The 27,610-nt window shown below is 60.4% G+C and overlaps 2 protein-coding genes across 2 annotated transcripts; one reads left to right on the top strand and one right to left on the bottom strand.

Moving 5' to 3' along the window:
- Positions 1-974: 974 nt before the first annotated feature.
- Positions 975-2,949, top strand: CSF3 (colony stimulating factor 3). The gene is made up of 5 exons (XM_058820752.1): positions 975-990; positions 1,496-1,665; positions 1,979-2,086; positions 2,206-2,352; positions 2,736-2,949. Exons 1-5 carry the CDS (start codon positions 975-977, stop codon positions 2,904-2,906), a joined length of 612 nt encoding a protein of 203 aa, XP_058676735.1. The 3' UTR covers positions 2,907-2,949.
- Positions 2,950-6,457: 3,508 nt separating this feature from the next.
- On the bottom strand, positions 6,458-25,271 carry MED24 (mediator complex subunit 24). Its single transcript, XM_058820603.1, has 25 exons — positions 25,022-25,271; positions 22,651-22,733; positions 21,683-21,721; positions 20,275-20,348; positions 19,005-19,228; positions 18,442-18,553; positions 17,848-17,998; positions 17,538-17,651; positions 16,828-16,875; positions 16,618-16,700; positions 16,211-16,297; positions 15,761-15,872; positions 15,058-15,200; positions 14,413-14,450; positions 13,759-13,841; positions 12,395-12,573; positions 12,203-12,302; positions 11,730-11,905; positions 10,814-11,078; positions 9,884-10,065; positions 9,550-9,643; positions 9,078-9,177; positions 7,624-7,701; positions 7,382-7,530; positions 6,458-7,292 (listed from the first exon to the last, which is right to left on the bottom strand). Exons 1-25 carry the CDS (start codon positions 25,149-25,151, stop codon positions 7,176-7,178), a joined length of 2,961 nt encoding a protein of 986 aa, XP_058676586.1. The 5' UTR covers positions 25,152-25,271; the 3' UTR covers positions 6,458-7,175.
- Between the last annotated feature and the right edge of the window lie 2,339 nt (positions 25,272-27,610).

Here is a 27,610-nt window from a genome sequence, read left to right as displayed (position 1 = left end):
CTCCCCAGCCCAGTCCTGCCCTGGGCTCACCCTGGCCGGGGCTGTGAGGGGAGCGGGCGCCTCCCGTGCCCCGGGCAGCCCGTGCCGAGCCCGAGCCGGCCAGCTGGCACCCGGCCAGCAGATCCTGGAAGGACTTGCGGGAACCGGCACGAGCCAAAATTTCCTCGTACACGCAACGGGGCCGGGAGCAGCCAGCCCGTGCCAAGGGCTGCCCTGGAAGCCTCTTCCCCGCAGGGCCACAGCGGGGGTTTGGGGTCAGCCCGATGGGGCCGGTGCTTGGCGCTGCACTGGGCACAACCCGGCCCCACAGCACCCAGCAGGGCAGGATCTGGCCCCGTGGTGCTGCCCCAGGGAGCCACAGCCCTGGGCACCTGCCTGGACCGGGTCTCACTGCAGTTGGTGCCACCGCCGTGAAGGTCACACCGCCAGCACCCACCCTGGTGTGTGGGGCAGCTGCCACGGGGTGCTGCCCACCTGGCCGGGGATGGGGACAACCCCAGAGCGACAGCAGCAGCGAGAAGCCACCATCCCCTTGGCCGATCGCCTGCGAGTGACCCTGTGAGTGACCCCGCACATGACCCTGCTGTGCTGAGCTCTGGCACACCTGGCCAGCGTGGTGGGAACCCGGCGAGCAGGTTAATGAGTCACCGAGGCACCTCCTGCCCGTCCCGGCACCCGCCCCACTGCCCGGGCAGCACCGGGGGCTGCAGCCACACCGAGGGGCACTGCTGCCCACCGGCCCCGGAAAGCCCGGGCTGAGGCCGCGGCCGAGCACCCGGTCCGGGAGATTTGCATGCTGTGATTAAGGCAGTGAAGCAATCGCGCTGTTGCCTCATCGGTGAGAATCCCCGAGACCCATGTGCGCTATAAATGCCACCCGATCAATGAACAGCCAGGCAGGAGCGAGAGGAGCCGAGCCGGGCTGGGCAGGGCCGCGCTGCACAGAGGAGGAGACACCGAGCCGGGCACCCACCATGTGCTTCCTCACCCGTGAGTAGCCACGCAGCACCCCCATCTCCCACTGCTCCCATTGCACCCGCTTCCCCTGCTGCTCCTGTTACACCCAAACCACCCCTAAAACCCACTTTGCCCACAGCACCCACTGCCCCCACAACCACAGCATCCACTGCTCCCACTGCCCCCAAACCACCCCTGAAACCCACTTTGCCCATAGGATCCACTGCCCCCACAACCACAGCATCCACTGCTCCCACTGCCCCCAAACCACCCCTGAAGCCCACTTTGCCCATAGGATCCACTGCCCCCAGAGCACCCCTAAACTCACCCTACCTGTAGCACCTGGTGCACCCACACATCCAGAGCCCCCTGCTGCTGCCCTTGGCACTGGGAGCACTGGTGTCTCTCCCCTTTTGGGGTCTCTGCCCTGTCCCCAGGCCACACTGCTGCTGCCACCATCCCCAGGGTGGTCCTGGTTGCTGAGCCCATCCTGGCTGTGGGGCTCCATGGGGTGGGCACTGAGCTGCTGTCCCCACAGGTGGGCTGGCACTGCTGCTGGCTGTGCTGCTGTGGGCACCGTGGTGGGCGCTGCACGGGGCACCGCTGACCGAGCTCTCAGGGGACCAGGACTTCCAGCTCTTCCTGCAGAGGAACCTCGAGTTCACCCGCAAGATCCGCGGGGACGTGGCTGCGCTGCAGCGCCTGGTGGTGAGTCCCACACGCTGCCGAGGGGGGATGGCAGCCACTGCGAGGTCACAGATAAGGTGACCCCCTCCCTGCCCTTATCAATACCGCAGGGCCAGGAGCCAGCAGTGTCCCCTGCACTGCCCAAGGCTCAGCCCCGGGGTGTTGGGGCACCCACCGGGGACATGTGGTGACCTTCCTGGGTACGCAACAGCCACACCTCCGTCCCCACGGCACCGGCTCCACTCCAGGGTCCCACAGCTCTGGGATGGGATGTTGGGGGTGCTGGGTGTGTCGGGGTCCTCTGGTATCCTCACCTTGTCCCCTTTGTCCACAGTGTGACACCCTCCAGCTGTGCAAGGAGGACGAGCTGCTGCTGGTGCGGCAGGACCTGGACGTTGCGCAGGCGCCGCTGGAGCAGTGTCACAAACGCACCTTCCAGGCCGTGAGTGCGGGCAGCCCACCCCTGCCACGAGCTGCTCGCGGCTCAGGCCACCCCAGAGCCTCCGTGTCTTGGTGGCCAGGCCATGCCCAGCCCCACTGACCATGCCATGCCCACCGCAGGAGACCTGCTTCAGCCAGATCCGTGCCGGCCTCCGCGTCTACCACGGCTCTCTGGCCACCATCCGTGCCCTGCTGCCCGGGCACGCTGGGCTGGTGGACACCCTGCAGCTGGACATGGCCAACCTGTCCTCCAACATCCAGCAGCAGGTGAGGGGGCAAAGTGGGGACGGGTGGGTAAAGCAGGGGCTGCATGCCAAAGGAGGGGTGGGCACAATGGGGGCTGCATCCCAAAGGAAGGGTGGGAATGGTGGGGGCTGTATCCCAAGAGATGGGTGGGCATGGCAGGGCCTGCATTCACATGGCAGGGGTTGTATTCACAGGGATGGGTGGGCACAGTGGGAGCTGCATTCACAAGGATGAGTGGGCATGGTGGGGGCTGTACCCCAAGAAATGGGTGGGCATGGTAGGTAGGGGTTGTATTCACAAGGATGGGTGGGCACGGTGGGATTTACATGCCCATGAAGGGCTCACTGTGGCAGGGGGGCATCTCCAAGCCTGGAGCTGATGCCTCTGCCTCTGCCTGGCTGCAGATGGAGGACCTGGGCCTGGCCACGGTGACGTACCCCACAGAGAACCAGGACCCCGTGCCCACCTTCTCCTCCCAATTCCACCACCAAGTCGGCGGCTTCTTCATCCTGGCCAACTTCCAGCGGTTCCTGGAGACGGCGTACCGGGCACTGCGGCACCTCGCCAGCCTCTGACCCCTGCCTGTGGATGTCCCACCTGAGGGACATCCCGGGAGCACCCCATTTCCTGCTTATTTAATATTTATGGCTATTTAATATTTATCTGTCTGGGGATGCTCCCCCTGCCAGGGGATCCCGCCGTGGATCCGTGCACAGGTCCCTGTGCAGCATCACCCTTGTTTAATATTTAAACACAAGCGTATCTCTGCTACGAGGTTCTGGAGCTGGGCTGAGCCCCCACAGCTGCTGCTGGCACTGCCCGTGCCTCAGTTTCCCCATGGCTCACACTGCTGGGGCTGCTGCATCATCCCAGGGGAAAACATCCCAGGATGAGGATGCTCCAGAGCAGCATCTCCCTGTCTGGGCTGCAGCCTGCAGGGACACATCTGATGGGTGTTATTTCTAGTAATTAATATTTATTAGCCATTAAGGAGGGAGGGGAGGGAAGATGCAGCAGCCTACCAGGATGAGATTTTTCTGGGGAGCCCCAGCACTTTGGGGAGCTGCATCTCTGCTCTGTCCCCCTTCCCTGCTAAACTCAGAGTTCTTATTGCAGTTTTAACTTATTTGTGTCCATCTCTGGCCGGAAGGAGCCACTTGGACACATTCCCATCCTCCTGAGCCTGACGCAGCCCCAGTCCCGTGGTTGTGTGGGAGCTCTGGGCGTGGGGGGTTTTGTACTGTATTTATTGCTGCAGCTGGGTGAGCCCCAAGAAACACCCGCTTTTTTTCTACGTGATAAAAATGGAAATAAACTCTATTTTTGCACTCTCTCTCTCTCTCTCTGTTCCTCTGTCTCCTGCTTGCGTGGGAGGGAGGCAGAGTGGCCAGGCTGTGGGGACACAGGGACAGAGACAGGAGGGATGAGGGAATGGGACATTGGGGTGGGCTGTGGCTGCTGGTGTCAGCTCAGAAAGATGAAATGCAGACCCCCAGTGCCCCCACCCCACAGCCTGAGCCCGCTGAGGGTCCGGAGATGCTGTGGGGTGGCCACTTCCTCCCACACCCACAGGGCTGCTTGGGCAAGAGCCGATTCCTAGAAAGCTCTGGAAGCCACCCACGCCTGCCCAGGGCACCAGAGCTGGTTTGTGGGCTCATCCCGGGGCTGGTGGCACTGGGGGTCCCCAACTACCCTTGTGCTGCTGCTGTGACACAGGGAATCTGCCCAGGGATGTGCCAGGAGCCCTCCCAGTGCCCCGGGATGTGCCATGGTGGGAGGAGGCTTTCAGCAGTGAGGAAGGCAGAGTGGATGGACAATGTGAATGAGCAATGTCAGAGAGCCCTGGGTGTCTCCCTTGCCCTAGAAAGCCCCTAAGGGCACCCCCAGCCTCTCCCCAATGGGTGTTTGCCCACCCTGGGCTGTCCCAGCTTCACCAGCCCCATTTCCATGGCACTGGGAGTCCCCAACCACCCTTGTGCTGCTGCTGTGACACAGAGAATCTGCCCAGGGATGTGCCAGGAGCCCTTCCAGAACCCAGGGATACTCCAGGAGCCCTCCCAGAGTCCCCGGACGTGCCACGTGGTAGGAGCAGGCTTTCATCAGTGAGGAAGAGTGGATGGACAAAAGGGGCACCCCCAATGTGAATGAGCAATGTCAGAGAGCCCTGGGTATCTCCCTTGCCCTAGAAAGCCCCTAAGGGCACCCCCAGCCTCTTCCCAATGGGTGTTTGCCCACCCTGGGCTGTCCCAGCTTCACCAGCCCCATTTCCTGCCACTGGGCCCACGCTGACATCCCATGACCAGCAGCATCCCTCACCACACTCACTCATCCCTCACCCCAGCATCCCTCACCACACTCAATCCTCACCCCAGCATCCCTCAATGCACTCATCCCTCACCCCAGCATCCCTCACCACACTCAATCCTCACCCCAGCATCCCTCACCACACTCATGCCAGCCACACAGTGCTGGGGGGTGCCAGGGCTCCCAGTTCCTGCCCCCCAGCTTCCAGCCCTGGATCATGAACTGCCAGGGGGAAGCCCTCACCCTCGGGGTGGGCAGTTCCCTCCCTCCTGCCCCGCTTACAGAAATCCCCCTTCTCCTGCTCCAGCCCCTTCCTGGAAGGGGAAGCGCCGGTGCCAGCGCCAGGCACGGAGCTGCCTCGGCAAATATTGACAGAGCTGGCAAGGCCACGCCAGGTCCCGCTCTTTGCTCCGGGCTAACGGTAAAGAGCCGCCCCTGGGCCAGCACGGGTGCCAGCTCAGGGTGGGACTCTCAACAGCCTGAGGCTCATCCCAGCCCATCCTGGTGCTCCATTAGCCCCACCCAGCCCCGCAGCTGCTCCCGATGGGCACCAGGGGCAGTGGGAAGGGGAGGATGCTCTGTGAGTGAAGGCCAAGGAGCAGCAACACCCACAGCTACCCCGAGGGCATCGGGGTCTCTCCTTCCAGCAAAGCCTGGGGGCTGCCAGGAGCTGAGCTCATCTGGGATCAGATGGGGCCAGCCTGGCCCTGAGTCACCATCCCACTGCCTCGTCCCTGGCCAGCACTGACACAACCCCTGCAGGATCCCTCTGTGCCCCATCCCCCTTCAGAGCCCCCCAAAACAGGGCTGGGAGCCCCACTGGAGTCACAGTGCCCTGGGGGAAGGGCTGGAAGGGCTGGCCCCACTTTCCCCTCTCTTGTGAGTCAACACCAGTGAAGGGGCAGAGGTGCAGCCACCCTGGCACTGCCACTGCCTCGGGGACAAGAGCTCATGACAGCTCCTGGAGGATTCACTGCTGGAGCAGCTGGCAGGGTGTGGGCACAGTGCCAGGGCAGCCTGTCCCAGCACGGGGCTGGGGTGGTGCTGCTGAGGCCACAGTTACTCACCCACTGCCCGTGCCCAGCACGGACTGAACTCACAGGGAGGAATCACAGTGAGAACTCACACTCATGGGGAGGAATTCCAACAAAAACTCACACTCATGGGAAGGAATTCCAATAAAAACTCACACTCATGGAAAGGAATTCCAATGAGAACTCACACTCATGGAAAGGAATCCCAACAAAAACTCACACTCATGGAGAGGAATTCCAATAAAAACTCACACTCATGGGAAGGAATTCCAATAAAAACTCACACTCATGGGGAGGAATTCCAATGAGAACTCACACTCATGGGGAGGAATTCCAATAGAACTCATACTCATGAGGAGGAATTCCAACAAAAACACTCATGGGGAGGAATTCCAACAAAAACTCACACTCATGGGGAGGAATCACAATGAGAACTCACACTCATGGGGAGGAATTCCAATAAAAACTCACACTCATGGGGAGAATTCCAATAAAAACTCACACTCATGGGGAGGAATTCCAACCAGACCTCACGCTCACGTGGCAGAATTCCCAACAAGACCCCGCTTGTGGCTGACAGCACAGCAGGGAAGCATCCCTGCCCCACCCAGTGAGAGCAGCACAGGCAGCCCAGCAGCCACTCTCAGCTCCAGGACAGGGTGAGGGACATTTCCCCTCCTGCCCAGCACAGGGCTTGGCCACTGGCTCCCCATCACCCCCAGGACCGAGGGGTTTTGGGCAGTCCCAGACGCCCAAATGAGACGAGGCAAAAGCTGATTGTACAAAAGATTGATTTATAGAATAAAAAATAAAAAATTAGGGGGTGTCTCAGTCTCAAAAGTGCCATGAGGCAGAGCAAGGAGATGGCTCTGTGTGCTGAGGCAGCAGCCCTCCAGCAAGCAGTGACAGGGGCCATCCCAGGCATGCAGAGAACCAGGGAGAGACGCCTGGGCTCCTCCTCAGGGATCCCAGGCATGCAGAGCACCAGGGACATCCAGGGCTCCTCCTCAGGGATCCCAGGCATGCAGAGCACCAGGGAGAGATCCCTGGGCTCCTCCTCAGGGATCCCAGGCATGCAAAACACCAGGGAGAGATCCCTGGGCTCCTCCTCAAGGCATCCCAGGCATGCAAAACACCAGGGAGATCCCTGGGCTCCTCCTCAGGGATCCCAGGCATGCAGAGCACCAGGGAGAGATCCCTGGGCTCCTCCTCAGGGATCCCAGGCATGCAGAGCACCAGGGAGAGATCCCTGGGCTCCTCTTTAAGGGATCCCAGGCATTGAGAGCACCAGGGAGATCCCTGGGCTCCTCCTCAAGGGATCCCAGGCATGCAGAGCACCAGGGAGACCCTTGGGCTCCTCCTCAAGGATCCCAGGCATGCAGAGCACCAGGGAGAGATCTCTGGGCTCCTCCTCAAGGATCCCAGGCATGCAGAGCACCAGGGAGACCCCTGGGCTCCTCAGGGATCCCCCCAGAGCAGGGATCCCCCCTGTTGGAGCAGCCCAGCTCACAGGGCAGCGATGGCCTTGGCGGCCACGCGGCGGCCCAGGGGCAGGCTGAGGTCAGTGATGGCCAGGACAATTTTGGGACTGGACATGGTGGACACCTTCACCAGCTCTGAAACCTGCCCAGGGACAGAGGAGAAGCACAGGTGAGTGTGTCCCACATCCTGGGGCACTCCCCAAGCAGGGACAGGGGTGTCACTGCACCCACCATGGTGAAGGGCATGAACTGGAGGATGCTGCCACGGCTGCCCTGCTCCAGGCACTCCACACACTCCTCCATGAACCACTGCACAAACTGGGTGTGGGTGCCAGCTGTCTTGGCCCCCAGGATGGAAGAGATGAGCAGGAAGAGGTTTGCTGTGGGGACAGAGAGACAGCAACAGTCAGGTGACATTTGGGGGTGTCCCAGTGGTCGGATGTGACCCCACAGAGGCATCCCCCCCACCTTACCCAGCACTCGGTTCAGAGGGTCCCTCATGCTGACAGTGTGCAGCTGGGAGGCAGAGAGTGAGCTGCTCATGGAACGATCTGTGGGCAGGAACAGAGTCAGGAACAGCTTTGTGCCCCCCTTGGCTGAGCCACTGTGCCCAGCTCTGGCCACTCGAGGTCACCCAGCTCTGGGAGGGGCTTTGCCATGAGGCAACAGTGGAGCAGAAGAGGTTTAGGCCCCCTGTGCCAGTGGGGCACCCCAAAAACACAGCACAGATGGTTCTGCCCCATCCCTGTCCCCTCTGCCAGCCCACACTGAGCCCAGGCAGGTTTGCCACGCTGCTTTTGGGGTGTGACACGTGGTGACATGAGTGTCATGATCATGAACAGCAGCAACACACACACGTGTTACACATCCTGTGTGTGAGCCAGATGTTCAACAGCTGCACAGCAGCCCTCCCATCTCACTGTCAGGGTGCAATGCAGCTATCAGAGCTGAAGCACGTCCAAATCTAGCAGCAAATCCTGGGATAGACCAGGAGGATTGAGCTGACCCCCAGATGTGAAGCACTGCTGGGCACTCCTGTGGGAAGAACTGGGTCAGGTGTGCTCCAAAGGGATGGGAATCCCTTTGGGAAGGATCTTGTGCACATCCCACAGCCCTAATCTGCAGCATCCACCTTGTGCTGCTCTGAGGATGCTCACCAGAAAAAGAAAAGCCCTCCCACACTTTTCTCATGGAATCACATGAGTTCCATGGTGGCTGCAGGAAGCAGCATTTCCACATCACTGCAGCAAATAGCCCAAAAAAGTCCTGAATGTCACTGGGAAGAGGTGGGACTGCCTCAGGAGATAAAAGAAGATAAGTGAACTAAAGGGAAAAGCCCATATTTCAACAGTAATGAAACCAAACTGAAACTGAAGGTCAATAGATGTGATGAAAACTAACATATAGAGTAATTTGGGATAAAGGGAGAAACAATGACCTGAGAATGTCCTGACTCACTGCCCAGGAGTGTGGACAATGTATGTGGGAACTGTGACATGGATCCCCCCAGCAAATCCCCCGCTGGAGCTGTCGTAACCCGTGACACTACAGGGACAGGGATGTCACCGGGGCCCCATCCGCTCTGCCTCAGCCTTGTTAACAGCACTGGAATGTCAGGATTTGGCCCCAGACACCAGGAATGTCACATCCAGCTGTGGTCCCATGAGGGGTGGCTGGAGGGACACAAAGACCCCCTGAGCTGGCAGGAAAGGAAAGGGTAATGTCATCCTTTCAAGTTGTTCTGACCAGAAAAGTAAATAAATTGGCTTTTCCCAAAAGCAAAAACTCCAAGACAATTCAAAAAGCACTTGAGAGCTCTAAACCCTCACCCAGCCAGTTTGGGAAGGGAAGGGGTTTTGTGCAAATACACATTTCCCAAAGGGACAGGGAGGCAGGGCAGCCATCCCCCCTCCCCTCCTGCACTTACTGGGGCTGGAGAGGATGTTGGAATCCTCCTCGTTGGAGCTCAGCAGCCTCATGAGCTTGGAGGGCTGGGTGTCATCCAGTGGGAACAGGCTGATGTAATCCTGGGGGGAACAGGGGGGTCAGCCCCACCAGCCCCTCACCCTGCACAGGGCTGGTCACCCCCCCTGGGCTCTGCACAGCCCCACAGCCCAGGATCTGATCCCCACAGCCCAGGATCTGATCCCCACAGCCCAGGATCTGATCTCTGCTCAGTCTAAGCTGGACTCATGCTGAGCAGCTCGTTACAGCCCCTTCCCCAGAAAAAGAGAAAGGAGAATCCTGAATTTTAAGGTTGGAAGGCCTCAGAGAACCCAGAAAAGCTGGGCAGGGAGTCTGCATTTACCCATCCACTCCTGCCACCCTCACCTTCCCCAGCCACTGCTGCTTTTGGGCACAGAGAGCCCCCAGGCAGCCCCTGCCCCACCCAGACACACCTCAATGTCCTCCCTGTGCCTCTTCTTCTGCCGGGCTGAGGCCTGGACCTTGCTGTGGGAGGAGTAGGAGCTCAGGGCACACCAAACAGAGAGCCTGGGGACAGACAGGGACACAGGCAGGTGCTGCCAGCCCACCTGACAATGGGGTGTGGCACACAGCAGCTTCCTCCTCCTCCTCCTCCTCCTCAGGGGGCAGCAGGGAATGGGAACTGCTGGCACTGCCAAAGCCAGAGTGGGATTTGGGTAGCTGGGATCCTCATCCCAGCACAGATCATCTCCCATCTCCCCAAACAGGCCTTGAGGAGACAGTCTTCATTGCTTTGGGGGGTCTTACTTGGCCAGGGCCTTCCCAGGGGGGTCCATGAGGGTGTGCCACTTGGAGGAGTCTGTCAGCAGGTTGGGCAGGATGTGGCCCAGCAGTGTCAGTGTCAGCTGGTGCATGTCCAGGCAGAAGATGGCATAGAGCAGCTCCACAGCCCTCAGCGTGTGCTCCTTCCTTGTCTCCTTCAGCAGCTCCTGCAGGAGGGGAGGGGAGAGGTGGCACTGCCCAGAACAGAGCCAGGACTGTCCCAGCACCCAGCCCAGGGACACCCAGTGTCAGAACTCAGTGCATCCCTCTGGGTGTCCAGAATTGCCAGGACCCCGCCAGGGGGCTCAGAGACCCTGGGAATTTGATTTTGACCCCTGGAGCAAGTTGCCAGCTTTGTATGAGGACCTGAAAGTCACAGAGGTTTGAATAGTATAATAATAAAATTATCACAAGGTGGAAATGTAGATTTTAGGATTTTTGGTATGGGGGTTATGGGGAAAAGATGGAGGAACTTGGGCGTGTCCAGCCTTTCTCCTTCTTCTTCTTGTTCTCCATTTTCTGCAGTGATGTTGGCACTTTGGGATTGGTTTAGAGTAGAAGTGCACTGTCTAACACAGGTGATGGGTATTGGGAATTAAGTGTAGATATGTTGTACTTGGTTTGTGGTGTAGAGGGGCAGTCAGAGTGCCTGTGGCTGCCCTGCTGAGCACACCTCGACTGGGCAGAAAGAAAATTTTATAGATAAGAATTGATAAACAACCTCAAGACAGAAAACTGAAGAGTCCAGACTCGTTCTTCTGCCACGCAGGTGAAACAGGGACATCCTGCACATCTCAGGGCAGCAATTAACAACAGCTACCTGAGAACCCAGGACACTGGGAACACAAACCAGACCCACCATTCCTGCCCTCACACCCTGCCCAGCACTAGGGGGTCCCTCCTGCCCCCTCATACCTTGACCAGGTTGTTGCAGAACCAGTAGACCCCCCCCATGTGCAGCAGGGTGTCGAAGATGTGGATGGAGCGGCTGTCCACCCAGCCCTTCTCCAGCACCTTGGTGAACACGCTGGTCAGAACCTCCTTGATGGGCTTCTTGGGGGGCAGAAGGTTCCAGTAGGGAATGGTGTCCATGCCAGTGGAGGGGAATTTGATCTGTGTGGCCGTTTGCTGCAGGACATCCGCACACATGTGCTCCAGGATGGAGCTCATGATCACCACGCTGGGACAGAGAGATGGGGTCAGGGCACAGGGAAAGGACAGCAGGGCACAGAGAGTGGCATGGCACAGGGAAGGGACAGCAGGGCACAGAGAGTGGCATGGCACAGGGAAGGGACAGCAGGGCACAGAGAGTGGCATGGCATTGGGGAGGAACAGCAGGGCACAGAGAGTGGCATGGCATTGGGGAGGAACAGCAGGGCATGGAGAATGGCAGAGCACTGGGAAGGGACAGGATAGCACAGAGATAGAGAATGGCACAGCACAGGAAGGGACAGCAGGGCACAGAGAATGGCATGGCACCAGGAAGCAGAAACAGGGAAGATGGCATGGCACCAGGAAGCAGAAACAGAGAAGATACCATGGCACTGGGAAGCAGAAACAGGGAAGATGGCATGGCACTGGGGAGCAGAAACAGGGAAGATGGCATGGCACTGGGAAGAAGAAGGGCAGGAGACAATGGCACTGGAAAGTGGAAAGGGGGCAGGAGGCAGCGTGGAGCTGGGCAGCAGAAGCCGGGCAGGAGATGGCACAGGATTGGGAAGTGGAGAAGGGGAAGCAGGGCAGGAGCTGTGGCCCTGGGCCCCAGCTACAGGGCAGGAGCAGCCCCTGGGCCCCAGCTGCAGGGCAGGAGCAGCCCCTGGGCCCAGCTCACCGCTCGTTGTAGAACTGCAGCGTGTTCTCCCCGTACAGAGGCGTCGCCAGCTGCCGGATCATCTGCAGAGATTTCTCGCGCTCATCCAGGCCCAGCATGCGGACATGGGCCACCAGCCAGGCCACTGCACACACTGCCATGCTGCACACCTTGCCCTTGATGTTCTCTGTGATTTTCTAGCAGAGGAGAGAAGCACAGCCAGGTGGGTGTGCAGCCATCACCTCCCAGGGCTGTGGGTCCTGACTGCAGGGTTCAACCCCTTCTGTCCTCCATGGGTGTGACACTGTCCCTGCCAGTCCCATGCCACCTACAGGGCACTTTGGAGCCGGAACAAGGGGCTGGAGCCACATCAATTTCCCACTTCCGAGCTCCAAGGCAGCTGCCAGAGGGATCAGGGCAGGAGAACAGGGTACCCCAGAGCTTCTGGACCCTTGGCCCCTCCTCAGCTCCACTCTGTCCCCCAGCAGCCCCACCTGGATTGACTCCGTGCTGAGGACTCCATTCTCCCAGGCATTGAGGATCTCCAGAATGGCAGCTGAGATGCTCAGACACACCTCGTGCCACTTCATCTGCCTGTCAGGGAGAGAGATGGGGATTCAGACCCAGCTGTGGGGCTGGGGGCTCCCCCAAGAGCTGGCAGGGTGGGCACACAGGTGGGCTCTTACACCAGCTTCATCTCAGAGGAGTTGTTGAGGAGGGCAACCAGGGACTCCACCTTGGTGGAATCCGGGCGGAAGCAGGGGTGGTCGGGGTTGAGGATCTTCCCCTCCTCGGGCATGCAGGTCAGCATCCAGGTCTCAAAGAAGGGCACCTCCCCTGGAGGGTTGGAATCCGACAGGATCACCTGGAAAGGAACCAACACGGGGTCTGCATCCTCATCCCCAGGTGGGGACCCTGCTGGGGACCCCCACCCTGGGGTATGTCTGTCCCACCCTGGGGTATGTCTGTCCCACCCTGGGTCTGTCCCCCACCCCAGGGTGCTCATGGCCGTGGGAACAGCGCCGCCCTGTGGCCCGGAGGGAGGGACAGGCACTGGTCAGGCCCCAGCAGGGCACTGGTCAGGCTGTCTGAGGCACTGGTTTCCCCTCTGTGGGTTGTGGTTTCCCCTAACACCACGGTGCTCCCCAGCAGAACACAGCCCAGCTCAGAGCAGAGATGCCAGGCCAGCTGTGAGTGTGGCCACGGGGTCACAGTGTCCAGCTCAAACAAGTCCTTTGTCCATAAGGTCCCTGGGGCTGGGGTCACCCCTGTGGGGGCCATGAGCTGGGAACCCCACACGTCACTTCCTCCCCTCAGCCCGTGTCACCCAGGGGACACTATTTTTGTCCAAAGAAGTTTCACACATCTGTTCAGCAGCAGCTGGGCAGGAAAGCTGCTGGGCTGGGAGGGGGGGGATGAGATCTCATTGGACAGCCCTGGGCACATCCATCCCTGCCTGGTTTCCCCTCCCTGCTCCCAGGCTGCCTGGGCAGGACCCTGCTCTCCCCCTCTCTGCATCCCCAGGTTTCGGTATCGTTTCGCCTCCCAGCACACACAGATGTCGAAACCTGGAAAATTTTCGTGCAACCCAAAGTGGTTTCTTGGGCAGGGCTGAGAGTTCCTCCTTAGACAGGGAGGGCTGACACTGCCTGGCCATGCCAACCAGTGCCAAACTGGAGGGGCAAACTGGGAGCAGTCTGGTGAGCTGCAAGGCCATTGGAAGCAGCATTCCCATTGATCCCACCAATGAAGCACAGCCCAAGCCCTCAGGGAGGTGACAGCCAGTCCTGCTCCATCACCTGGCACCCAGAGAGCCCCAGGGACACATTTCCAGGTGACAGGCACTGGGTGCTGTGCCCTGGGCTATGAAGTGGCTGCAGGGACAGTGAGGACAGCGGCAGGCTGGCCACTAGAGGAGGCTGATAGGCTGCAGCAGCGCAGGGCCTGAGCTGGCAGATCTGAGAGCTCCTCTTAGCATCCAGCCTCATCCTTCCCCTCCTTCACAGAATCCAGTCCCACCCTCTCATCCCTCCCCCCAAAGGATCCTTACCTCTGAGCCATAGGTCTGGGCCACATGGCACAGCATGAGGAAGGAGATGTCAAAGAGCAGAGCCCGGACTGGGCCACTCTTGGCTGAGGGAGGAGAAATAAAAACCTTGGGGCCTCAGCAGGAGGAGGGAAGCAGAACCCCACAAACAAGGGGGCCAGGGCACAGTTCCCCCACTGTTCCCCCACACAGTTTCTACCCCCCCCAGTGGATGTTCCAAGTGCCTCCCCCCACCTCATCTCTCCCAGAGCAGCTCTGGCCTCCTCTGGGCAGCCCCAGCCCAAGTGGGGCCTCCCTCACCATGGAAGGTCAGAGCACTCTGCAAGTTTCATCACACAGAGTCAGAGTCCTTATCTGGGCTGTGCTGACACATCACCCCTTCCAGGGAGGGAGCCAAGGGGCCCCCTGGCTCAGCTGGGGAGAGGGAGCCCACGGGAACACCATAGATTTGGGATGGACACACAGCGTGCCCCCAAATCCCTGGTGGCACAGAGCACCCACCCTGCCAGCACCCCCAGCTGGGCCTGGCACAGCTCAGCTGGCTCTGGTGCCACAGCCAGCCCCAGTTTAACCCAGGCAGGCCCCAGAGCACCCCAGCAGGGGCAGCAGGGGGGGCACAGCTCCAATCACCCGACGCACGGACGAACACGCACTCACAGATTTCCCCGGTGATTTGCTTGGTGAATTCATTCAGCCTGCAGGGGCACAGAGTGGCAGCAAAGCATCATCAGTCCAACCACACAATTACCAGCCCTGACACAAGCAGGACTGGCCTGCAGAACCCCCCCAAGCTCCAGCACAGAGGGGCAGGAGATGCAAGGCCCAGCTCTGCAGACACCCTCCAGCACCACAGGGACGTCACCTCCTCCCTGCCTCTGCTCCCTGTGGTCACACAGGTCCAGCCAAGCTGCTCACCCACACCAAGGGCTTTCCCCAGAGAGGGCATTTCAGAGCACAGACCCCCCAAGCCACCTTGGAGGAGCCCATCACACAGCCCCACGTGTGTGTGCACTAAGCAGGACATGTGTGTCTGCAGAAGGCAGGGACACACTGCCCTGGATCCAGGGCTCAGCCACAGCCTTCAGTTTTCTGAACACCCCAGACCAGCCTGGCTCCAATTCTCTGTCCTGTTCATGCAAAGATGGGGGGCTGTGGGGTGCAGCATCCCTGAGATCTCAGCCCTCCCCAGTGCTCCACAGGGTCACAGGCACATCCAGCCCTGTTCAGGGGGCAGTTTAAGGGGTGTCTGTCCCCCCCAGCCCCCTGGTCACCACTCACAGTGCCACCCATGTGGACACTCACTTGACAAACTTCCGAGCGAAGGATTTCAGCTTCCCAGTGGCTGCTGCTGCTGCCAGCAGCAAGTCCAGGCTCTTCCCAGACAGCATGTGACCCAGGACCCCCAGCAGGCCCTCAGGGGACTTGGAGTGATCTGCATCCATGGTCTACAAGCAAAAAAGCAAGAGGAAATGGAAGTCATGGGGATGTGTGCTACAGAGTAGCAGCAAACTCCAGCTCTATGGGTACAGAGCTGACCAGCTGCAAGAGCTGTCCCTGAAACCTTAAGGAACAGGGACTCCTGGATTTGGGAGAGGTGGGATGGAGACCTCTGAGCCCCTGCCACCAGCAGGAAAACAGCCCCTGTCACTCAGTAGCAGCAAAACAAGCAGAGTGAGACAGGGACAGGGGGAGTCCCCAGGGAGCAGGGGAGATACACACAGAGAGCAGCTGATACAGGCAGAGCTGGCTGGGCTCAGGCTGCTGGCACTGATGACATGCCACCTGACAGCTCCTCCAGCTTCCTGGGAAGGAGAGGAGGAGGGGAGCTCCTCATCTCCACAATGGAGCAGCAAGGCTCCAGTGATTCCTCCACTACTCCACCCCAGGGCAGGGAGAAATCCGGCGCCTCCCAAGCACCCTGGCTGCCTGCTTAGACTGATGCTGCTGGCAAAGAGCTCCAGGCCTGAGCCCAGCCAGCCCAGCAGGGCTGCAGAAGGGCACTGACCTTCAGGATGTTGGTGACAGTGGGCTCAGCCCTCAGGATGAGCCCAGGGTTGGGCTGGATGTTGGCGTTCTCGGCCGATTTCAGGGACGGAGAGTTTTCCTTGTCTGCGGCCCTGGGGGACCCCAAAGAAGGGCCAGTTGTAGGAATCCATCACTCTGCCTCCCTCCCTCCACCCATGGCACCCTCAAGGGACAGCCACTGCCTCAGGCCACCACCAGCTGCCTCTCTGAGGGGACAAACTCTGCCTGTACCCAACCTGTCCCAAAAGCAGCATCCTGTCCCCCCAGGCCACCATGCATGTCCCAGCTGCAGTCCCCCAGTGTCAGCACAGCTGCTTCCCCCCAAAACCAGGTGCTCCAGCCCCCCAGTGTCAGCACAGCTGCTCCCTCATGCTCCCCCAAACCAGGTGCTCCTTTGTGAGGGGTTCCCCAGATTTTGGGGTGGCTGTACCGTTTGTCAATGAGGTTGTTCATGTTGGCCTCAGAGAGCAGCCCCTGCTTGCTGCACTCCTGCAGGAGCAGGCTCATGCAGTTGCAGCTGGAAGAGAGAGAGAGAGGAGAGCTGTAGCCCCAAGGACAGCATTCCTGTCACCCCAGACAGTGCCACAGGGCAGGGGGATCATGAGCTGCCCTGCTGGCCCTGTCCCACCCCTCTGAGGGTGCTGCAGGGTCCAGAGCAGCTCTGGGTGTCACACACGTGACTCAGCTGCCTCACTCATGTGGCAGCAGCAGCAGCTCCTCAGGAAGAAGAAATGGGATCAGAAACCAAGCCAGCCCTGCCAGGAATTGGGTTGGTTTGTCCCCACACTGAGGACAGGGTGGCTGTGGCAGCTGTGGCCATGCTGGGCACTCACTCACTTGCAGCGCTGGTCAGCTTTGTCGAGCAGAGGGGTCAGCTTCAGCAGGAACTCAAAGGCACAGTTCACATCCTCAGTGAAATCCTGACAAACACAAAGCCAGGCACTCAGCTCACCAGCCCACCTCCCCCTGTCCCCACCTGCTCCATCAGGGAAGGGTTTTGGGACAGGGAACATTTCCCCATGCAGGTAACAACACCACCAGTCTCACCTTGTCCCCTTGGGGATACTTCTTGAGTTTAACCAGCACTTGGGGCATCTGAAAGACACAGGGCACAGAGTGACATGAGGGCACAGAGTGACATGAGGGCAGACCCTGTTCCACAGCTGGGACCCCCCAGCCCCAGGAAAGCAGCATTTCTGGAGCAGGGTGCGCACCCAGGGGATTTTGTGCCCCTGTTCCCCTCTGCAGGGTCCTTCCACCATCACCTGGAGCCACATTTCCCCCATGACCTCTCAGGAAAAAACTCTGCCAAACAAAATGAGGCTGGGCTGAAAGGAGGCCCCTGACAGCACAGTTGATGCTAGGGGGTGACAGGAGGGCTCAGGTGGGGTGGACCCCAAAGGGAACATTGTAGGGAGTGGGGATCACCCTCGGGAGAACATTGCGAGGAGTGGGACACCCTAAGGGGCACATTTTGGGGTGTGGGGGTAACCCAAGGGGAATTCTGAGTGGGTGAGGGGCACACTGTGGGGTTGGAAGGCATCCCAAGAGACACAAGGTGGGTGAGTGGCACACTGTGGGGTGGGAATCACCTCGAGGAGCACACTGTGGGGTGAGGGGCACACTGTGAGGTCTGGGCACCCCAAGGAGCACACTGCAAAGAAGAAGGATTGATTGCTCTGGCAAAGCTCAGACCTCAGCAGGAGCAGGGAAAGGACTGCAGCAGGCAGGGATTTGGTGCTGGGGCTGGGCCCTACCTTCAGGAAGGTGAAGGCTGTCCACTTGAGCTCCTCTGTGCCCTCAGGACACTCGATGAGGCCCACAAAACAGGCCTTCCAGATCTCCAGCACGAAGAGAGGGGAGGGGATGCGCTGTGGGGCACACACACAAACCCTCCCAGTGCTGGGCTGGCAGCAAAGCTCATCCCCCAGCCCAGCCAAAGCCCTGCTGAGGTGTTGATGGGCTCCTGCTGCTCCCCTGGTCCAGGACCAGCACAGGGAAGGCACACACATGGCCTGGCCCCACAGCCCCAGGCTGCCTGAGCAGAACACACTGTCACTTCTGTACCTGCATCCTCTTCACCATCATCAGCTGCTCCACCAGGGGCTGGGTCTCTCCTGTGAGGTTCATGGTGCCCTCCAGCAGCACCACGGCGTGCACGGTGGGGAAGCCTGTCTTGTTCAGCTGCTCTGAGTGGACTGAGAGCATGGTGGGGATGCTGGGTGGAAGAGGAGAGCACAGGGTCACTGGAGCCCTGCAGGGACAGATTCCTGCTCCTCCTGTCCCACTCCCATTCCCTGGCCAAACCCCTAACCTTTGCCGCCCCCCGGGCAGGACACTGGAACACCTGGGAGCTCCAAGGCTCAGCCAAGCCCTCAAGCCCTGGGAGCAATTCCAGGGGGATCCAGAGCAGGGACAGAGCAGCTGAGGGCCAGTAAAAGGTCTCAGGGTCACCAGAGGAGCAACCCCTGGGTAAGACTCTTCTGCAATAAATCACTACTAGCTCTGTCCTCTCTCCTCTGCTGGAGCAGGGAAGGGATGGGGAAGCAGAGAGCCAGTGTGCAGGGAGGGAGGAGCCTCAGAGCAGGATTTTGGGGGACTCAGAGTGAGGCTCAGACCCATTTCACCCCCTGAGCCCACAGGGCAGCAGCACACAGCCACCTCTTGATGAGGGACACGCAGTCATCAGCCTGGCTCCGCAGCGGGGAGCTGCCAAGGTTGTTCAGGTTCTCTCCCAGCTTGACCAGGGACTGCTCCACGGTGCTCCAGGAGGCTGGGGAGGGAAGGCAGGGATTCAGTGAAGGGAAATGGGGAAACCAGGCAGGCCAGCTCCAAGGCCCACAGCAGGCTGAAGAGGCTGGGAGTCCCCACTGGTGATGCAAGCCCAGCCCAGGGGTCTGTGTGGTCCCACCCCAAGCCCAGCCTGGCACAGCCTCCTGGCCAGACACAGACCAAAGTGTGGGGCTGTGCCAGGCTGTGTGAGCACAGCACACCCAGGAACAGCTCCTGCAGCCTTCACATTAATTCTGCTCCTCTTCCAAAGGCGGCACGCAGGGGAGGGGGCAGAGAGTGGCACAGAGCCAGGGAGGAGACGGTTCCAGCTACAGGGCTGGAAGATGGATGGGCCTGGAGCCGCAGGGACAATGCGGCAGGAGCCGGGCAGGGGGAAGGGAGAGGTGCCAATGACATCTCCCCAGGGCCAGCATGCAGGGACAGGGACGTACAGGTCTCCTCCAGCTTGGCAATGTGGATCAGGGCACGGTTCTTGGTGCTGCTGAGCACCTTCTCCAGCCTCTCCAGGCACATCTTCAGCTGGTTCTCTGCTGCTGCCTGCTCCAGAGGATCCTTCACCTTCTCGGCGTAGAAGGTGGCGCAGCGCAGGAGCCAGGTGAGGGCACTGAGCAGTGCCCTGCACAGGCTGATGCACTCCTCAGCCTTGCCATGGCAGCTGGGACAAGGGAAAAGTGGGAATATGCTCGTTGTGAATGTGGAAACTAAGGCACAGACACTGGGTAGGCTGAGGAACCCAAAAGGTCCTGCACTCCCAGCCCACTCCTCTGCTGCAGATCCCAACCTGCTCATCCCACCAGAATTCCTGCTGTGCCAGGGGGAAGGAGACATCCCCAGCCCCCACCATGCAGCCTCCTCGCTGGCCTCTCCACTACAGGGAAACTTTCCAAGCTTTTAATCAAATTATCTTGCTAAGGGAGGCTCAGCATTGATCAGCGCTGCGAGAGGTGAACGCTTTCCCCTCCTGATGCACAAATCATCGGGGCCAGAAGTTTTGATCAAATTAAGCAGAGGATCAGAGCAGCCAGGAGGGGATTAAGGGCTGGCTCTGCAGTCGGCCAGCAACAGCTCCTTGTCAACATCTGCCACTGATGCATATTCATTGCTGCTGCTTCATTTCATCTCATTGAAGAGCCTTCCTCATCCTCCTTCTCCTCTCACTGTCCCTGCCACACGCTCCTGCCTCCCAGAAGAGGCTGTCAGGGGTTAACAGGAAGATTTCTGAGCTTTCTAAAAAAGTTTTTGTGGCCTGAATTGTCTGGACTCCCCTGGGTCCTGCAACACCAGCGGAAAAGCATAAAGGAAAAAAACAAGGCAGTGCCTAGGGCAGGAGCAGAGTGGGACATGCAGCTGGGGCCTGGGAAGGTGCAGAGGGAAAGGAAATAGAGACCCTCAGACCATGAGTCTTACACCCACCCCATCCAGCTGAACAGGGAAGGATAAACAGTGAGGTTTATCCAGAATAGGGGGGTTTCTGGCAGTTTCCCACAAAGCTGGAGGGGTTTGGATTCCCTCTGTTGCCCCTGTGCTGGCCCTCAAGAGGCAGCAACTTGGTAAGGGACACAGAGCTGGAGGGGGAACCTGCCTTCCTCTGCCAGGGTGAGTATTCTGGGATCAGACAGGACCCCCAGGCTCTGCTGGTTCCTGGCTGTGCCCATGGCACAGCCAGGGCAGAGCTGGCAGTGCTGGAACACCACACAGTACCTGAGGCGGTCACAGAACATGTCCATGATCTCCAAGAGCGACTGGACACACAAATCCCGGGAGAAGTCATCGAACTAGAGCAGGGGAACACAGAGAGGCTTCACATGGGGACTGCTCCGGCAGCTCCACACGAGCTCAAGCCCTTCCTCCAGGGCCGGGCCAAGCTCTGCGCCACAGGACACTCCCCCTGGCAGCTGCCCAGAAGCCACTTGAATGAGAAGTAGGTCAGGGCTGTCTGTCGGCCAGGTCGTGCCCTCCCGGGGTTGTGAGAGGCGGTGGGGCCGCGGCAGCAGGGCCGGGGCTGCGTTTTCTCCGCAGCCTCAGGCCGGGGCTGTGGTGGGCCGGCCGCCAGCCCCCTGCCCACCCCCGGCTCGCTGGGGCTGGCAGCGCCATCAGCCCGGCCGGCCGCGGGGCTGGGGGCGGGGGGCAGCAGAAGCGCGGCCCCCCCGCCTCCTCCCGGAGCAGATGGGGAGCCCCGCCGGGCCGGAGCTTGCCCGCAGCTCCGCGCTGGGCCCACGCTGCGCTGAAGGAGGAAGGCTCGGCTGTCAAGGTCAGCGCTGTGCCCGCCCCTCCGAACGGGCAGAGACGAGGCACGGGCAAACAGCAAACAGCCCGAACCCTTTGGAGCTGAGCTGGGCTGGGGTCTGCTCTACCCTCCCCCCAGGATGGGCGCTGGGACCCCTGGAGGGGTCCCCACCTTGCCAGGGCTTCGAGCTCAGCCTCCAGTTCCCCAAAATTTTCAACACTGACTGCCAGCGAAGTTCTCCCCTCCATCCCCATAACAACAGAAATCATTCTCCCTGAAGTCATTCCTCCTTTGGTCACCCTGAGTAGGGGGCCTGAGGTGACCCTGCCAAGGAGGAGAGTGGGGGGTCTTTCATAGCCTGTGAGGAGCGTCCCAACACCAAACAGAGGCAGCCATGGAGGGTGCTCAGTGTCCCCATGGAAGGAGCACAGGGACACAGAGGCAGCCATGGAGGGTGCTCAGTGTCCCCAAGGAAGCAGCAGAGGGACACAGAGCCCAGCTGAGCATGGTGTGTGGCTGTAACCCAGCTCCTCCATGGCCAGCTCTGATCCCCACAGCGCTGCCAGCACGGCCGGCCACAGCAGGATGTGGTTTCCAGCAGTTGGGATGAGGTTACACACAGGCAGGAGCCTGCCAGGCCCCCCAGGGCAGAGGGACAAGGCACTGACACCTCCAAAACCCCCTGGGACCCACGGCAGCCCATCCCCAGGGGGACACAGAAAGGCTTGGGCGTTAATCTGCGCCGGCTGCCCGCTGCTGACTCAGCCCAGGACGTCGCTTTCCACTTGACCTATATTTGGTGGGAGTTTGTGGGGAGGGAAAGGGATTTGTGGGGTTGTGGGTGAAGAGTGAAACCTCTGAGAGCACCTGGCAGAGCCCTACCTTGCTGATGGCCATCAGCACCGTGGAATAGGACACCATCTACAAGAGAGAAAGCCAAAACAAGCGCGGTGTCGCAGGGGCTGTTGCTGAGGAACGGCAAGGTCAGGGCACGGCCCCGCTGCCTGTCACCGCAGACGGGGCCAGGGCTGGGGCACTGACCCGGCACAAATCCAAACAGACATTTTTAGGTGATGGCTGATGCGTTTCACACAAACTTTAGGCGATATTAAATGCCAGGATATGGAATTGTGGAGCTCGGAGAGAGTGCAGAGCCTCTTGGGGGGCAGAATTGCCACCCTGGGCGATGGCAGAGGCTATTTATGGAAACATCCCTGCCCAGGGCACAGGCTGAGCCCTCCACTGCCTGCCCCGGCCCCACAGAGGCTCACATGAGGGTTTGGGGTGTCTGCCCCACCCCAGAGAGGCGCACATGGGGGTTTGGGGTGTCTGCCCAGCCCCAGAGAGGCTCACATGAGGATTTGGGGTGTCTGCCCAGCCCCAGAGAGGCTCACATGGGGGTTTGGGGTGTCTGCCCCAGCTCCAAAGAGGCTCACATGGGGGTTTGGGGTGTCTGCCCCAGCTCCAAAGAGGCTCACATGGGGGTTTGGGGTGTCTGCCCAGCCCCAGAGAGGCTCACATGGGGGTTTGGGGTGTCTGCCCCAGCTCCAAAGAGGCTCACATGGGGGTTTGGGGTGTCTGCCCAGCCCCAGAGAGGCTCACATGGGGGTTTGGGGTGTCTGCCCAACCCCACAGAGGCTCACATGGGGGTTTGGGGTGTCTGCCCAACCCCACAGAGGCTCACATGGGGGTTTGGGGTGTCTGCCCCAGCTCCAAAGAGGCTCACATGGAGGTTTGGGGTGTCTGCCCCAGCCCAGGAGAGGCTCACATGGGGGTTTGGGGACACCCCAGTTGCTTTGCCCAACCTCACTGAGGCTGCAAGGTGACCCCCAGCAGCAGCAGGTTCTTACCTGGGAGCTGATGGCGTATTTCAGGTAGGACAAGATGAGTGGGTTTGGGGACGGCCCAATCATGGCCTGCTCCAGCAGAGCCTCTGCAAGGAAAGAGGGTCCCAGGTCAGCACATGGGGACACACAGACACTCTGTTCTCCCCTCATCCCCCAGGGAAGCTGGCAAAGTCCAACTGTACCAACCACAGAGACTCCAAACCTGTTTTCTCCTCAATTCACCAAATCCCACAACTTTCTAATCCCTGAATAATTCAGGCAGAGCTCACAGCCTCCTGCTCCAGCCCCGAAACTGCTGCTGCTGCTCTCCACATTCTCCTCCCTCCCACTTCTTGCCAGGAGGCTCCTACAGCCTCCACCGAGTGTCTTTTACCCAGGCACCTGGGGCTGAGCTTGGGGCCACCAGTCCCCTGCGCTGGGCACAGCCCTGCCCGTCTGGCCCTCGGTGGCCTGAGGGGCTCTGCCCGTCCCATCTGCTCAGCCAAGCCTTTAATTGCCCATTTGAGCCATGGCAGAGTGCAGGAAGCACCTCCCTGAGCAGGCCCCGGGCTGCAGAGCAGCCTGCAAGTAGGTCAGAGCACCCAGATGTAAAAGGGGGAGCAGCAGCTCGGTGGGAAGTTGTCACCCCAAAGATGAGGAGGAGGAGGCACCATCAGATCCTGAGTGCAGGAGACTCCCTGGGTGTCCCTCCGAGGCTGAATCCTTGGCCAGGAGGGTCTGGGATGAGGACAGAAGGCTGGTGGCAGCCATCCCCTCCCCAGCCCATCGCAGAGTGTCACCACGAGCCAGCCACATGCTGCTCCCTGCTGCAGACGTGTCAGCAGCGATCTGCCAGGCCCTGCCGTGATCCTGGCACCTCGTGCCAGCTCTCCCTCCTTTGTACTTCCAAGCTAAGCTTGGGAAAGGACAGCTCTGGGGGCTGTGGTGAGGAAGGGGAGCTGCTGTTCCAGCCATCAGGACCTCGGGAATGGGGTGCAAACAACGCTCAGAGTCAGGGCCAGCATCCTGCCCGTGTGGCTCCCAAAAGGAAAAGGGGACATGGCTCCTTCTCCTCCTGGCTGCCCCAAAGAAACCACTGAGCCCTGGCTAAATGTGAGCCAGGAGAAACCCATTCCAGCAGAAATAATAGGGAATTATCCTCTCTGTGTGGCTGGTTTTGGGGGATACACACATGAGGCCAAGCCAAGCACCCCGCAGGCCAGAGGAGCAGGAGATGGTGGCACCAGGGTGGCCACAGACACCTGGGAGCCCCAGGGAGCAGCTGGGCAGCAGCAGGGAGCCCTTGAGCCAAACACCCCCATCCCCAGCAAATCCATCCCCAGCAAATCCATCCACAGCAAATCCCTCTCCCCACGGCCACAGCTCGGAGATGACAAACCCAGCAGCAGGGACAGCGTGTGACAAAAAACAGGCACTGACACAAAACCCAATGGGAGGGTGGGGAGAAGGGAAAAACATGCACAGGGGAAAGATCCCCACACTCAGAGGAGTGAGAGCTGCTGCCTGTGTGGGGCTGGTTCCTTTAAACCCCCTGGAGCAGCAGCTCTGTTTATTTATCCCGGGACTTGCAGCACAGGGAAAATCCCAGCACCAAGTTTCTATAATTAGCAGGAGAGCCTGGCAAATCTTTAAACCAGTCCTAGCCCTTGGCAGGATTTCTGTGAAATGCCCTTGAATTGGGCTGGGAAGCAGCCTTGGGAGCAGCACCTGGCTCCTGTGCAGTGCTAGAATCAGAAAATCAGGGAATCATTAAAGCTGGAAAGACCTCCAGGAACATCTCACCATAACCCAAACCCCCTGGAGCCACATCCACGTGGTAGCTCCACCACAGCCTGTTCCAACACCCTTTCAATGAAGAAATTTCTCCTCATTTCCAACTTAATTCTCTCCTGGCTCAACTTGAAGCTGCTTCTCTTGTCCCAAAAGCCACGCTGCGCTGACTCCTGAAACCTCCCATGGGGGAAAAGGAGGGAATGACCCCAAAACGAGGGGAACAGTTGGGAATGGGCTGACATCGTTGGGAATGGGAATTTTGGGGTGAAAAGCAGTGTGGGAAGGGGGGCAGGGAGGGTCCAAATGCAACAGGCACCCCCATAATACCCCAAAGAAGGGAACACCTTTTTCTATAGGGAAAAAAGAGGGAATGACCCCAAAACGGTGGGAACAGATGGGAATGGGCTGACATGGTTGGGAATGGGAATTCTGGGGTGAAAAGCAGTGTGGGAAGGGAAGGAGGGGTCCAAATGCAACAGGCACCCCCATAATACCCCAAAAAGGGGAACACTTGGGGCAACACCCAAATACACGCGTGGGGACCCCCAAAAGAGCCCAGTGTGCCCAGTAAGGAGGGGGAACCCCTCGCCTCCCCCCAGACCTGCCAAGTTGAGGATGTCCCAGGTGGCTCCGCGGGGGAAGAACCGCTTCATGTTTATGGCCCATTGATAGTCGCTCCAGCGCTCCTTCCAGGCCTGCAGGATGGCCTGCTTCAGGTTCACCACCTTCATGGTCACCCTGCGGACGGACAGCTCAAGACGAGGGGGACGGGGCCCTGACCCCAGAGCGGGCCGGGGAGCGCGGGGAAGCGGCCCAGCGGTTTCGTAGGGCTGCACCTCGGGGTGTGCCCGCTCCCCGGGCGTGGAGGAGCTCGGAGCCGCCCCGGAGCCCCCCGGAGCCCCCGAGGTTCGGTGCCCGCGGGTCCTGCCGGGTCCCGCCGCCCCTCACCGCGGCCCGGCGCCGCCCTCACGGCCTGGGCACCGCCATTGCGGCACCTGCCAACAAGCCGCACGCTGATTGGGCGGCGGGGCAGGGCGGGCGCGGGGGGTGATGGGAGTTGTAGTTCGGGAGGGCTAGGCCGGGCCGGGGCGGGAGTGTGTGTGCAAAGGGTGGGTGGGAACGGGAGGCGAGTGTGCAAACAGCGGGGGGAGAGTGCAAACAATGTGTGGGTGAGCAAACGGGGGAGAGAGGGCTGACGCGGGATGTGTGCGTGTGTGTGTTGAAATGTGGGGCTGAGCGTGGAAATAGGACTTGACTATGCAAACAGCAGGGGTGAGTGTGCAAATAGGGTGTGTGTGCAAACACGGGGTGAAAATAGGTTGCAAACACGGGATTTTTGCAAACAGGGCATGGTGTGCAAATAGCAGGGGTGTGGGAAGGTGGGGGGCTACAAACACAGGGGGAAGGTGCAAATATGGTGTGGATGCGAAAGGCAGGAGTCGTGCAAAAACAGGGTGAGTGTGAGAACAGGGGATGTAGAAATAAAAGGTGAGTGCAAAAACAAGGGATGTGCAAACATGGTGCACATGAGGGGTGAGTGTGCAAAGGCTCTGGGGTGGCAGCACAGGTCTCCCAGCACATCTCTGTGCGTGTGTGCAGGTGTGCAAATGTGTGCACGCACACAAGCAGGTGAGCTCACACATGTGGATGCACAGCAGTGTGTGTGTGTGCATGCGTGTGTTCTTGCACACGTGTGCAGACACCAGCAGCCCCGGGAAGGTGTTGCACACGCAGGCCCCGGTGCAGGGGTGGGCACACGCGGGTGTGCACGGCCCTGTGCTGCAGACACAGACACGTGTGTGCACACACGTGGCACAGCCATGGGCCCGGGCTGCCCCCCACCCCCTCCCTGCAGCACCAGCCGCTAAAAATATCCCCAGGGATGGTGCCAGCCGTTGCCATGGCAACGGGAGGATGGGGAGCAAGGCCGGGGGGCAGCCCCCCAGAACTGCCAGCTCCCCCCCCTCGGTATTCCCAGCTCATGAACCCCCCCAGAACGCCCCCAGTAGCCCCCCCAACACCTCCAGCACCCCCAAACCCCCCCCCAAAACCCTCAGCACCCCCACCACTGTCAGTACCCCCAGAGGAGAACCCCAAGGCTCAGAAGGAGGGTGAAGAGCCTCATGGGGCTGAGGTGGGGGCTCAGTCACCCGCTGCCCCCATTTTCCAAGGAGGGTAATGGTGGGGCGGGGGGGGGCTTCTCGGCCCCTTAATTCCCCGGTTAATCATTCATGGGGCCGGGGCGCAGCAAATCCGCCCGTGCCGGGGCCGGGATTAGGCGGGCGAGCAGCGCTGCCCAGCCGGCGAGGGGCCCCGGCAGAGAGGGGGGGTCCCGCCGGGGGCAGCCCTGGACGTGAGGAGGGATTTCCTGTGCAGGGGGGGGCGGCTTCCCACAGCTGGCCGAGGAAAACACAACACGGGGGTCTCCAGGCTGTGCTGGACCCCCCCCCCTCTCCTTGGCACGGCACCCCCAAATTCAGGGGGAGGGAGTGGTGGGGGGTGGCAGGGTGTGCTTGGGGGGTCGCAGCTCCCCGGGCTGGGGGGAAGGCGTCGAGGTTTCGGTGCTTGGCAGGGCGCCCCGGCACAGCTGCCTCCGGCCCGGGGCCGGGGGGGGGGGCCGGAAGGGGCCGGGGCCGTTCCCAGAGCCGGGGGCAGGCGAGGGGCGAGCGGGGGCCAGCGTGGGGGGCTCCCCCTTCCCACGGGGGCACTGCTGGCACGTCCTGCTGGGGGGCACATGGCTGGTGACGGGTGTTTGGCGGGGTGTGAAGGGTTTGATCCATGGGGCTGTCCAGACCCCCCGAAGCTGGTGGTGGGTGCTGCCCCATGGGGGTGTTCAATGCTGGGGATGGAGGTGTTGGGTGTCATTCCCTCCCTGGGGGTCCTGGGGGGGCACCACTGCTGATTTGGGGCTATATTTAGTGTCTCTGCAGCAGAGCAGCAGGACGAATTTAATTGAGCGTATTTCGGCTGAGTGTCTGCACCCCAAGAGCAGCAGAGCCCCTCTAAATCCCAAATCCCCCCCAAATCCCCCCAAATCAGGGACAGCCACAGGGCACAGGGTCCTCACCCTGCTGGGACAGCGCAGAGAGACCTGTGGTGGCCCTGGGGGCACCTCACAGGGCACAGAGAGCTGGTGATGAATGCGAGAGGTCCATGCGCTCCAGAGGGGCCACAGGCAAGCTCCAGCCCT

This window comes from Ammospiza caudacuta, chromosome 27, assembly GCF_027887145.1.
Source record: "Ammospiza caudacuta isolate bAmmCau1 chromosome 27, bAmmCau1.pri, whole genome shotgun sequence".
Classification (NCBI taxonomy): Eukaryota; Metazoa; Chordata; class Aves; order Passeriformes; family Passerellidae; genus Ammospiza; species Ammospiza caudacuta.
This window is presented reverse-complemented; position numbering and strand designations above follow the sequence as displayed.